This window comes from Mixophyes fleayi, chromosome 4 (genome assembly GCF_038048845.1).
Source record: "Mixophyes fleayi isolate aMixFle1 chromosome 4, aMixFle1.hap1, whole genome shotgun sequence".
Lineage (NCBI taxonomy): Eukaryota > Metazoa > Chordata > Amphibia > Anura > Limnodynastidae > Mixophyes > Mixophyes fleayi.
Genome location: NC_134405.1, coordinates 99,592,602 through 99,606,693, shown reverse-complemented (window position 1 = coordinate 99,606,693; position 14,092 = coordinate 99,592,602). Strand labels below are relative to the sequence as shown.

Genomic DNA, 14,092 nt, shown 5'->3' with positions numbered 1-14,092 from the left:
GTTACCATTGAGTAGCTCATTATTTTTCTTGTGTTCCTGCAGGTTTGCCAGCTCTTCAGTAACACTGATCCAGAGATCAAGGCTTCTTTAACTGTGTCTTGCTTGGAAGAAGGAGACTGGTGTAACTTTGGACATTCCAGTTTCCAAGATATTATTAATTTGAAACTCAATCCAGAGCCAGTGTTACCTGAAATGGATGGGGTTTCAGAATTTGCAGACTATGTCTCAGAGACCGTCGATGTTCCATCTCCTTTCGATCTGCTGGAGCCACCAAACTCGGGTGGCTTTTTGAAGCTGTCGAAGCCATGTTGTTACATATTTCCTGGTGGAAGAGGAGACTCTGCCCTTTTCGCTGTTAATGGATTTAATATCCTGGTGGATGGTGGTTCTGAAAGAAAATCCTGCTTCTGGAAACTGGTTCGACATTTGGATAGAATTGACTCCATATTGCTGACGCATATTGGAGCAGATAATCTACCTGGAATAAATGGACTTCTTCAGAGAAAGATAGCTGAACAAGATGAAGAACAATCTCAGGGCTCCACTGCTTACAGTGATTGGATGAAGAACCTTATATCCCCAGAACTGGGGGTTGTGTTCTTTAATGTTCCAGATAAACTCAAAATGCCTGAATCTAGTATGAAGGTTAAAAGAAGTATTGAAGAAGCTTGTCTGACATTACAATACTTAAATAAACTCGGAATTAAAGCAGAACCTTTATACAGGGTAGTGAGCAACACAATAGAGCCCATAACATTGTTTCATAAAATGGGAGTTGGCAGGTTGGATATGTACGTGTTGAACCCAGTAAAAGACAGCAAAGAAATGCAGTTTTTAATGCAAAAATGGGCTGGAAATAGCAAAGCAAAAACTGGTATTATTTTAGCAAATGGGAAAGAGGGTGAAATTTCAGTACCATATCTAACATCTATAACCGCCCTTGTTGTTTGGCTCCCCGCAAGCCCAACTGAAAAAATAGTACGTGTGTTGTTTCCTGGAAATGCTCCACAAAATAAGATTCTAGAAGGCCTAGAAAAGCTGAAACATTTAGATTTCTTGAGGTACCCAGTAGCAACACAAAAGGATATTGCCAGTGGTGGTCCACCCTCTGTTGGTAAGCACACCAAAATAAAGCAAAGGGCTGACAGCAAAGAAAGTCTGAAATCGTCCACTCGACCAAGCACAGGTAAACCAAGTAAAAAAGAAGATATTTCAGAAGAGTTGGCCAAAGAAGTTAAAGCAGAGATCACAAAAGAAACAAAAATTGAGAAAAAGGTTAAGGAAACCACAGATAAATATACAGAGAAACCTTCAAAGATTGAAAAGATAAAAACAGAAGTAAATGATCCCACAAAAACAGAAAAAAGGAAACTTCTGAAGGAGAAAACAGGCAAAAAGTATATCAAGGACAAGATTTCCAAACTTGAAGAAAAAAAGGACAAAGAAAAGAAAGAGATAAAGAAAGAAAAAATAGATATCAAAAAGGAAAATATCAAAAAAGAGGAAAAGAAAGATGTAAAAAAGGAAGAGAAGAAAAAAGAAGTTAAACCTGAAATTAAGAAACTGCCAAAACCTGACTTACGTCCATTTACACCAGAAGTGAGAAAAACTTTACACAAAGCAAAAGTTCCAGGCAAAATCCGAACCGAAAAAATGAAAAATAAACCTGATAAAGACACCATAGCAGAAAAAAAGGTAAGCCACCTTCAACAAGTAAATCTAGAAAAGATACCACAAATTGCAGATATGGTAGAACAAAGATCAGTTATGTCAACTCCTGAGGATCTCACTAAGGATTTTGAGGAGCTGAAGCATGAAGAAAAACTAGAGCAAGTAAACAAAAAAGAAGATACAATTCTCTTAGAACATGAGACTATTGAAAATAGACCATCAGATATGTTAGTGATACAAAGCCAGTTCAAAGATGAAATTATGTTAGATGAGTTAACATCAGACAAGAAAAGTCCTCTTGAGTCCCCAGATGAGGGTATCACCACCACTGATGTAGAGGGAGACTCACAACATGAAGAGAAACCAATATACCAGGCTTATGAGACAACAGAAATGGTTGATGAAGGTGCAGCAATGGAGGAACCTGCTGAGATGGCAGAATTTGAAGAAGAGCTAATAATGGAAGAAGAGACTAAAACTAGTCCAGATGTAGAAAATAAATTATCGGGCAGAAGCAGATTAGAATCAATGCCAACATTAGACATACAAGACTTGGAAACAGATGAAGACAAAGAGAATGAATTGGATGAAAAGGGTATATTAGATAGAAAGCAAAAGGAAGAAATAATTGAGCAATGTGAAGATGACTATATTAGAAAAGTAGAAGATGAAAAAGAAATGGAAAGAAGCATTGAGGTGGTGGAAAAAGCAGATGTAGAAGAAATGGAGGAATATGCAGAAGAAGCTGGAGATGAGCTGAAGCACAAAGAAGATGAATACACAGAAAATTTGAATGAACAGGAAGAAGATATGTCTTGTGATTTTACAATGTCGTTGAAGAAAGCATCAGATACAAAAACAAATGTATGTGGCAAAGATGTATCAAAGGAGCCCTCCTACTTGGCTGGTGTCCCTGTGTCATCCGGAACTGCTGCAGAGCATATATCATACATCCAAGATGAAACTATGCCTGGCTATTCAGAGACTGAACAGACAATCTCTGATGAGGAAATACATGATGAACAGGAAGAAAGAATCCCTCATCTGCAGTACGATGTAGGAAGTTATGATATTTCTGTGCCAGATCATCCTGGATCATTTGAGGCCATACATGGCATTAAAGCTATTTCATCTTCTGTGGTTACTGCTAAAGGTTATGTGATGCAGGGACCTGAAATAGTAGGTTATTCTACAAATATTGTTGCTGCACCCCTTGCAGAGGAGGAGCATGTGTCCTCAGCGACATCAATAACTGAATGTGATAAACTATCTTCTTTTGCAACATCTGTTGCAGAGGACCAGTCTGTTGCTTCTATTACTGCACCAAAAACAGAAGAGACTGGAAAAAGTTCATTATTACTCGACACTGCCAACAGCATTCCCTCTTCCCACACTGAAGCAACACAGGGTATAGAGTACCTGCCATCTGCAGGCACTATATCACCAACTTCTTCTCTAGAAGAAGATAAATGCTTTAAATCGCCACCGCCAGAAGATTTTCAATCACTGATGGCTTCCGTGAAAGGTCAATTGAATGAGAGCTGCACTGCAAAAGAAGATGAAGACAATGATGAGACGCTTGACAGGCGGCATTACAGTGCCCTTCTATTTTCTGAAGATGGGGCAAGTGATATTCAGTACACATATAATACAGATGGCAATACGTCTCCTGCTAATCCTTGTGGTGAAGCAGAAAAACTTGATTCAAGTCTTGGAGAGGCTGAAGAGAGATGTTTAAGTCCAGATGACAGTACAGTAAAAATGGCATCGCCTACTCAATCAGGCCCTACAAGCACAGGACATACGCCTTTTCACCAGTCCCCTGTGGAGGACCGATCTGAATCTACACAAGCTGAACTCTTTGAAGCAGCAGACATACTTATACATGCAAATGAAAGAAAAAGTGAAAAATTGACTGAATTTGAACCATCTGAAGAAAGTATGGGCCAGCAGTATAAGCCTGTTACAATAAAAGAAGTGCCTTCTGAAATTGCAGCACAGGTGGCTGAAGTGGAAAACCTTTCAACAACAGGGGCAATGGTTTCATGTAACCAAGATGAAGTTGCAGAATCATTTCAAGTAACCAAAGAAATAAAGGCAGCTGAGGGAGAACAACTACACCAGAGAAATGTTGATCTTACCTCAGCCAGTTCCAAGTATGATGACTCTAACACAATGCTAACAATGAGTTCTGAACCCTATATGCAATTTGAAGATTTAGTTTCAACTAGGGAAGTCTCACATAATGATTTCATATCCACCCATGAGACAGAATATAAAGAAACACAGATTGATCCAGTGCAATCAATGTCACCCACACAAATGCCAACTGAGTATGCCGAATATGCTGGTAGCGCAGAGCAGAGTCCTGTACATGATGAACGGTCAACCGAGAGCTCTAGCCAAGACATTTTCTTAGGAGATGCAAAGTCACTTTCTTTTACAGAACAAGGGAGAGAAGATGATACATCCTTACAAATGTCTTTGATAGAGCAAAGTCCTATTGTAAATGAAACATATCAAGGAAGTCCCACAAAAGAAACATATTTAGATAATGAAAGTTCTTTTCAATTGAAAGATCAGACCGAAAAGAAAGACACTAAATATACATCTGAGGAAATGTCACCAGGATATGTCGAATTTCTGTTGTCTACAGAGGAAAGCTTTGGTGAAGATCAAAAACATCTAGAGGCTTTTGATACACAGTTTCAAGATCACGCTCCATCCTTTCTTACAACACAACCTAGCACTGATAAAGAAACATTTCCTGAAGTCTATTCAGAAGATTCGTCAGTAGCAAAGACACATTCATTTCACTCTGATGGACAAATTCAGCAAAAGGAAAGATCCCTAGTAATTTCCTCTTCAAGCCCCGATGACTCTGAATCATTTTCATTTGCAGATCACAGCCCGCTTAAAGAAAGGGAATCAGTTGAAATAACTGCTGCAGAAAGGTGCGGAACTAGTCCTTTACAAGAAGCAGTGAAGGAAAATCTACTTGCAGAATTTTCTCTGGGCTATATGAAACCAGCAGATATTGTCGAAAGTTCATTGGAAAAGAAAGACTTCTCAGAAACCTATAATAAGGATATGTTTACAGATAATGAAAATAATAATGAAAACTTTGAAACTGAAAATATTTACATGAAACAGTTAACCTGTGAGAAAAAGGTGTGGTTTACAGGGGGAAAACAAGAAGAATTCCAATACCTTACAAAGGAAAGTAAGCTACGGTACACCGAAGAGGGAGAGAGTACTTTTCTTGATGATGCACATGATTGGGAAGAACAAACTGCCTTAAATGTAGATGTATCCAACAAATCAACTTCTGATAAAGCTGATATTTTAGGTACAGAATATGCACATTTTCAAGAGGAAAAACAAACAGATTCTCTACAGGAGTCATTACATGTATCTGGTGAAGACAGAGAACCACCTCAAGAATCTATCTCACAACTAGAAACAACATATCATTCAGAGAAGGCAGATTTGTCAAGCAAACTGCCTTATGTAACAACATCTTCACCTGCTAATACTTTATTTGAAAAGGAAGATGCAGGTAATATTGCCGCATTTCATCAAAGTAGTAGCGTAGAAAACATACAAATTAAATTACCGGTAGCCAAGGGTTTTGAAGGACAGGAGTCAGAAGAGGAAGAAGAGTATCCATATTCCCAGGCTGCCCATGATCTACCGGTTTCCTCCTATGAAAGTAATATCACTGATAAGAAATGTGACCTTCAGCTTGGAGAGGAAATGATTAAAGTATTCGACAAATATGAACATTCTCCAGTGACGCAACCAAGCTGCGATTCATTCCCAAAACAACCATCTGTAGCTGACTATACATTTCAAGAACAGCCCAAACAAGAATATGAACACTATGATTATTCTACAGAGCACAGAGAACAAGAATATGTTGAAACATTGTACACAGAGAATGTATCATTATCTAAAGATAACTTGGACTTTAGTTTTGGAGACCATCAGGATGACCTTAAAAAAGATATTTTCTCAAAACGGGAGAAAAAAGTTTCTCCTAGTTCATTAGATTACCATTTAGATACAAACTTCAAATCATCTTGCAGTCCTTTTGAATTGTATTCCCCTGAAAAGGAAACATGTGGGTCTACAAAAAAAAGTACAGTAGAAGAAAGAGAACCAACACCGTATCCAGGTGACAAATCTTTTCAGTATGCTGACATATATCAAAAGATAGTTGTTTCTGGAGTTGGGCACATCCTAGAAGAGTCTGAGCCATGTAGTGCTGGATATCTAGAGAAAGATAAAGCAGATATACCATCTTTAGAAACACACACATCTAAAAATGTACTATATGATCAAATGTCTTCAAAAGAAGAGGAATCTCACTTGTATACCTTAACAGAAAAAGAACTCTCTTCACCGATATCACCAAAAGAAAGAGGATATAGTTCTGCCTTTGAATACACAGAAACCCAGCAACAGTTTTCAGTGAGTTCAGATAGTGGTAAACAAGCAAGTATTTTAGCTGTTGAAGAAACTGAAAATTTACACATAGAGGCATCCTCAGACAAAACACAAATAGACAAACTAGGAGAACAGTTTGAGACATTCTCACAGAGTGCAGACCTTTCACCAAAAACTGAGACATTGGAACATGATTACCAGGAGAGATCTGCTTACCTTCATACACCACATCACGAGGACGATAATAGCACCAGTTTAGTTAGTGAGAATATTACCTCATCTGAATCAAGACCTATTGAAGCCAAGTATTCTTATTATGAGAAAACAGAGGTATGGGAAGAAAATGCAAGTGATTCTGAATTAGAGAAAGGAGCCAAAGAAAAATCAGAAAAGGAGACAAAGTCCCCTGCTAAACATGTGGATATTGACAGCGCACATGAAATATATACATATGATCATCCCAAGGAAAAGAACAATTTATCTAATTTGGGTGTTATGTCTGAACAACAAGATGTAGACACTGAACATTTTAATGTTCCAACTGAAATGAAATCTATGGAATTAAGTGGAATGCAAACTGTTGAACCTTCCTCATCTGCAAGTGCAGAATACAGCTTCCATGACGATAAACATAAAAGAGAAGCTATTGATTCGGAGTACACATACTCCCCTTTCAAGTCAAAAATTGATTTTACAAAGGATGCACATGGATCCCATTTCCAAACAGGGTCACAAACCATTAAAGAATCCCATGATGCTGGTAAATTATTAGAAAGTTGTATTCTTGGTGGTAAGGATGAACAACAAGCTTCAGGTTTAACAGACATTAAAGTTGCAGTTCCAGAATCTGAATATTCATCTGGAGTATCTTCAGTCCCAGAAAGGGAAACTGAAGAGTTCTCACCATATAAGCCTCACTTAGAATCAATGTCCTTTACAGGTTCTAAAGAATTGGGTACGGGCATTTTGAGTACGTATTCAGCAAAGGAGCAAGATGAATACCTAGAGGTTTCAGAAAGGGTTTGTAAAACAGATACATCACTAACTAGATTTTCACCTGTAAGCCCTGAGGAAGATCCCTTATACTCGAAAATTCCTGGACAACACTACACAGAGACAGAGTACCAAAAAGAAGACTCTCACAGTGTATCAGAAACATCATCTGAAGCAAGCACACCTGTTAAAAAGGATACAACTGAAGGTTTTTATTCACAAATGATTAGCAGTTATGAAGCAGATTCAGAACCAGCTGGAGTCAGGAATTTGTGGGATGTGTCTCCTCTAGTTCCTGCTGATGCTGCCCAACCTTGTTCACCAGATGAGAAAGATGCCACTGATGATCGTGAATCCACATGCTCATATGACATGGATGACTGCACATTGCCATGTAGAATTGAATGTAAAAGAACATCTTGCACCTCAAAGACTGACACAGTGAAAGAAAGTATATTTGAGCATCTGGATGTTACACAGGGGGAAAATGCAGGAGCAATGTCTTCACTTTCTAATGTTCTGACATCATTTCCACCTCATCAGCAAGAAGAGTCATCCACAGCAAATGGCCCTACAGAAATTAACACTATGCCAGAGTTATTCCAACATTCACAGTATGTTGAAAAAGAGTTTTACTCTTCTGAAGTAAGGGATGAAAAGGCATCTCCAGAATCAGATAGAGAATCTTCTCCATATTCTGAGGAAGATACAGAAAAGCCGAACCGGCCCTTTACTCTCATGTCTCCTGAAAACACATTTCAGCCTTTTTTCCCTGATGCACATAGAGGCAGAGGATCTGAAGATCACGGGGATGCTTCCCATGAGATTGAGCCATGTATGGGAACATCGAGTGAGTATGAGCACAAATTATCTTCCTCTGAATACTTACACAGGAAGGGGGAACTCTCTCCATCCTTCATCAACCCTAGCCCCCTTGACCTTTCAGATGATAGTGATGTTTCACAAGATGAGGGTCAACCTTCAGTGAAGGGTAGAACTCATCATGTAAAAATAAATTATGTTGAAGGCGCCACAGTTGATGAAACACCCCCAACATCTGTCAGCGATTCAGGATCCTCTCAATCAGACTCAGATGTCCCACCAGAAACCGAGGAATGTCCATCCATAACAGCTGATGCTGCAATGGACTCTGATGAAGATGCAGATTTCCTTCCTGTAGATAAAGCAATGGGGAATTCTCACCACAGCAACACAAGGCATGGTCATGATCCACATCCTACTCCAATGATGGATCCCTATCCACACCCTCCTCATCCTGATGTCTGTATGGTAGATCCTGAAATGTTAGTTAATGATTTTAATGTCAGTAAATCAGAAAAGGTTCTCAAAAAAGATCTAAAGGAGAAAAAGGTTATAAGGAAACCTTTAAGTAAACCCAAATCAACCTCTCCAGCTAGGAAACTAGAGCCTAAAGGTAAACGTTCTCCAATATTGTCAAAACAGACATCCAGAGAGACCACAGAAAAATCTGCAAAAAATGCAACATTGAGGAAAGAAGCAACAGAGAAATCCCAAAAGCTAAAAAGTCCATTGCAGACACATTCTTCGAGGGGAGAAGACAAAGAAGACTTTTCTAGGAGCAGTAATCCTGGCAAGCTGGTAAATGGCATCAAATCCACAGGTAAATCATTTTAATATGTTATAAACACTATAGTGTAACAAATTATATCTTCCATAACTCTTTTGTTTTGAAGAACATCAATGATAACATCACTGTTTAATTCATTTTTATTAATCATTGTTACATCACATATGAATAAAGTTATATCAAAATAAGATGTATTATTATTTTAACAAGTGGGCCTGAGTCATTAAGGAGAGCAAGGCAAAAAAGGAGTAAATTTGATCCTGGACAAACCATTTTACAATGCATGGGGTCTAAATCAGTTTATTATTTTGCACATAAAGAAAATACTGGCTTTTTTGTCATGTAGCACACAAATATTTGATACCTTTATTTTTGCCCTGAAATTTAAAGTTGATCTAGGACAATGGTCAGGGAACAGGGGTAAATTACCCCAAATGGGGTAAAAATGTAATTCCTTGGGGTAATGCTGCCGATTCTCATGCTGTCAGTTGGATTGTAGACCCCTTTAAATGTGAAATTGCTGTTGCACCAGAAGAGCCTCAAGGGTTGGCAGAGGCACTTCTTGAGCTGCGATGCAATAATGAAGCACGTATTGCATTTGAAAACAAAGCAGATCTGTCATATTTTTGGATTTCAACAGCTGCAAAGGCATCAAAACTGCCCATGAGGAGGCAGTCAAAAAGTTGCTGCATTTTGCAACAACCTACCTTTGCGAACAAGGATTTTCCACTCTAACAAACATAAAAACAAAGCAGAGAAATTGATTGGACGCTGAAGACTGTATCCAAATTGCTCTGACAACAAAATGCCCCAATATTGATGCTCTTGTATCAACAGGGAATTAACATAATTTCTCCAAAACCTGAAGTTTTGAAGTTGAAGCTTTCAAAGAAATTTTGAATAGATTCAATAAAATTTTGAATTCCAATAATTAATAATATATGATTTCCTTCCTTTCAAATCAAGGGGGTAACGTCGGCGTATCTAAATATATTTTGTGGTAAAAGGTAAAAAAGTTCCCTGACCCCTGATCTAGGACATGTCCTATCTGTCCCCACATTTTAAATTTACCTTCCCCTCCAATGCAATATGGTTTTGCCAAGGTGCAAAGTTACTCCTCTTTTTGCTTTGCTCTCCTTAATGACTCAGGCCCAGTATTGTTATCAGAGGGGGTACCGAAAAGTAGCATGTTAAGTGTATGGAGTCTGATGGCGAATGCCACAGAAAGTGTTCAACAACAGTTAAAAGAAAATCTTTATTTAATGTAAATAAAGGGATAAAAAGTTTTTTTTCCCCATATTAAACTACTGCTATCCTAAAAGGCTCTCACAGCTTAAAATGAAATCTGTATCTTATACAAATGTCGCAGTACACTATTTTTACACCATATAATGAAGGGACACATGCACAAGAGAGAATATTGTCTTGACATTAATAAATGTGAAAATCACATTTTCAGTATAAAATGTAGTTAAATACATACACAAATACAATTAAAATAAATAAAACCACCTGTTGTTTTCCCCTTTAAAAAATCCAATGGGGACCTTCTTTCCTATAGTGGTCCAAATGGAAATGTCTATTAACTAATGCTAGAGACACCGGCAGCTCCATATACTATAGCCATTAATGAGTTGGTGGGGTTCTTATGCAATCAGCCACTCAGAAGCTGCTAGATAGTGCTGCTGATAATTATCTTCTTCATTGCATATACCGACTTATTCTTATGCATTTTTAGAGTGCATGCGAAAATACATGTCTTACACCATCAAACATATGTTCAAGGCTAAATGAGCCCCTGTGGGTTTCTCTTTGTACGTTTAGTGACATTTATAGAAATGTGATTAATGTTCATTGTATTTCTAAACTTTGACAAGCCAAGCCAAATGTTGCAGCATTCTGCACAAATTGATATGCAGCAGGGGTAGAGTTGCCATATTAGAAAGATATAATACAAGCCCTTTTTGCTGTATAGTGACCCATTTAATTTACGTTTATGTCAGCTTACTATACTTGTGTACTGGTATATATTGGAGATTAAGTTGTGGTGTATATTAGCAATGAGCCAATACTATATGCTGGTAATTGCATACTTCCTAACATGTCTGTCCCCACCAGCGGGAAAGGGGTGTGTGGCCACGGCAAAATGGAGGCTCGCCCATGTCATATCTGTAGTGTGACCATGCCCTCATAGGGCTGCTTAGCACTGTAAAACACTAGGCTGTTCATTACATAATAACCCTTCCCGCAACATTCCCACCCATAGGACAATCATGTCCCCGGGTGGGACAGCAGGACAGCGCCCTAAAGTCAGGATTGTCCCGCTGAAGTCAGGAGGTATGCATCTGATATCTTTGAGGCGAGTTCCTGCATTTGGTGGTGGACCAGAATATGTACTGTTGGGTACAGAGAGGTTATTGATTTGAGTAGGGTCTGTTCACATTAGCCTCCAAGACTGGGGTTTGATTTTACATCAAGCACCACAGTTAGGATCTGTTGCACACACTAGCTACAAAGATTGGGATCTGCTTTTTACACTAGTCATCAGATCAAAGGATGCACCTGAATCTGTACTAGCCACCAATTGTCTCCCCCTAAGCATCAGATTGGATGTATTGTGTATTAACAATCATATAGGGGTCTGCTTTGTATACCTGAATGTTAAGCAAGAGGCTCACAGGTTAAATCTGTTATTTGTGCCTCGTTCATGCAGAAATTATGTCTGCCATCTGTGGCAATTTTATGTGTGGCAAAATAAGATTGGTGCATTTAATTTGAAAATGATGGGACAGATGCTGCTCTGCATGCACATGGTGCCTTTTCATTTGAAAAATCTAGTCACCTTATAGGCTATATGATCTCTACATAGTATATTCTCACTGTCAGTATGCTGTATTGTTTCATTGCCTAGTTGTCAGTAGTACCTCATTGCGAGTACTCAATATAACCTATTTACCCAGTATCAGCACCAGTAATTATTTAGGCAAGATGTATTAAAAAGATTTAGAGAGTGTTTTATATCTACTAGAAGGTAGGAGAATATAAATAATATCAGTTTAAATAATATTATTAATAAGGGGATACTATTTTTTGCAGGAAATATGTGGAGTTTATATACGAAACATAATATTAAAGTTGTCATATTTCCTTCACTGTTATAAAGTGCATGTATTCCCCCCCTAGGTACAAGCAGCTCCAAATCCAGCTCTACCATCCCTCCTGGCCCACCTGTGTATGTGGATTTGGCATATATCCCTAATCATTGCAATAGCAAAAATACTGATTCGGAGTTCTTTAAGAGAGTTCGAGCTGGGTATTATGTTGTAAGTGGTAATGATGCAGCCAACGGGGAACCAAACAGAGCTGTGCTGGATGCACTTTTGGAAGGAAAGTCCCAGTGGGGAGAGAACCTACAAGTAAGTTTAGAATTGTATGCAATCTGTTTATTTACGAAAATACACATTTTTTTGCATATGGACTTTGCATAGGGAAAACTATGAAACGAATGTGTAAAACAATGAGAAAAAATTTCGGAAAACTCAAAATCAATTTGCATAAAATATACTGTAAAAAGTATTTAAATAAGGATCTCACTTAGGAATTCCAAGGGGTTTTGTCTGCTTTCCGTTGGCATATAACTTTTCCTGTAATGTCTTGCTCAAGTTAACAAGTCATTGTTTGTCAGTTACTGTAAAGCTGCACAATCTGTAGCTTTTCAGCTGTTGTGGAACTACAAGTCCCATCATGTTAAAATTTACCAGATGAGCCACATGTTCCCATATACCTAAGATATATAATATATATATATATATATATATATATATATATATATATATATACACACACACACACACACACACACACAGCAGGTGAAATAAGTATTGAACACATCAACATTTTTCTCAGTAAATATGTATTTAATGTGGCTATTGTAATGAAATTTACAACAAACGTCAGCAACAACCTTGCAATCCACACATGCAAAGAAATCAAACCATAGATGTCCATAATTTAAGTTTTGTGTAATAATGTGAAATAATACAGGAAAAAAGTATTGAACACATGAAGAAAGGGAGAAGCAAAAAGGCATTAAAAGCCAAGACACCAGCTGAAATCTATTAGTAATTAGAAAGTAATCCTTCCAGCTGGTTCAGCCACAACTGATGGCCTATAAAAAGGTGTCTCATTACAAAGGTGTCACACAATAAACATCTCATGATGGGTAAAAGCAGAGAGCTCGCTCAAGACATTCACTACCTTATTGTTGCAAAACAAACTGCTGGCATAGGTTACAGAAGGATCTCTAAACTGCTGAATGTTCCAGTGAGCACTGTTGGGGCCATAATTCGGAAGTGGAAAGAACATCATTTCACCATAAACCAGCCACGACCAGGTGCACCTCGCAAGATTTGTGACAGAGGAGTGAAAAAAATTATCAGAAGAGTTGCCCAAGAACCAAGGACCACTTGAGATCTTCAGAAAGACCTGGAATAAGCAGGTATAATTGTTTCAAAGAAAACAATAAGTAATACACTCAACCACCATGGCCTGTATGCACGCTCACCATGCAAGACTCCTTTGCTGAAGAAAAAAAATGTTGAAGCTTGGACAAGCCTGTGAACTACTGGGAAAATATAGTGTGGTCAGATGAGAGCAAAATTGAAATCTTTGGATGCCATAATACACACCATGTTTGGAGAAGTAATGGCACTGCACATCATCCTCTCAACTGGTTTCAGAGAAAGAAAATAAAGCTGCTAGAATGGCCCAGCCAATCACCTGACTTGAATCCAATTGAAAATCTATGGAAAGAACTGAAGATCAGAGTTCATTAAATCCTCCTGCCTAATATTGTGTAGGCTCGTGCTGCCAAAACCACTTTGTCTCGTTGAAGCATGAACTCCACAAGACCTCTGAAGATGTCCAGTGGTATCTAGCACCAGGATGTTAGCAGCAGGTCCTTTAAGTCCTGTAAGTTGCGAGTTGTGGTCACCATGGCTTGGACTTGTTTTACCAGCACATCTCACAGATTCTCGATTGGATTGAGATCTGGGGAATTTTGAAGCCAAGTCAACACCATAAACTCTTTATGTTCCTCAAACCATTCCTGAACAGTGTTTGCAGTGTGGCAGGGCGTAATAACCTGCTGAAAGAGTCCACTGCCATCAGGGAATACCGTTGCCATGAAGGGATATTCTTGGTCTGCAACAATGTTTACATAGGTGAAATGTGTCAAAGTAATATCCACATGAATGCCAGGATCCAAGGTTTCCCAGCAGAACATTGCCCAGAGCATCATACTGCCTCTGCCGGCTTGCCTTCTTCCCATAGTGCATCCAGGTACCATTTTTTCCCCAGGTAAAAGATGTA

At 38.5% G+C, this 14,092-nt stretch overlaps 1 protein-coding gene across 1 annotated transcript in view; it reads left to right on the top strand.

Annotated features, from left to right (window-relative positions):
* MAP1A (microtubule associated protein 1A) overlaps positions 1 to 14,092 on the top strand; it is a 138,824-nt gene that overhangs the window by 119,116 nt on the left and 5,616 nt on the right. The window contains exons 5-6 of the mRNA XM_075207873.1: positions 43 to 8,755; positions 11,906 to 12,138. Coding sequence (XP_075063974.1) covers positions 43 to 8,755; positions 11,906 to 12,138 — 8,946 coding nt within the window. The remainder of the gene's footprint in view (positions 1 to 42; positions 8,756 to 11,905; positions 12,139 to 14,092) is intronic.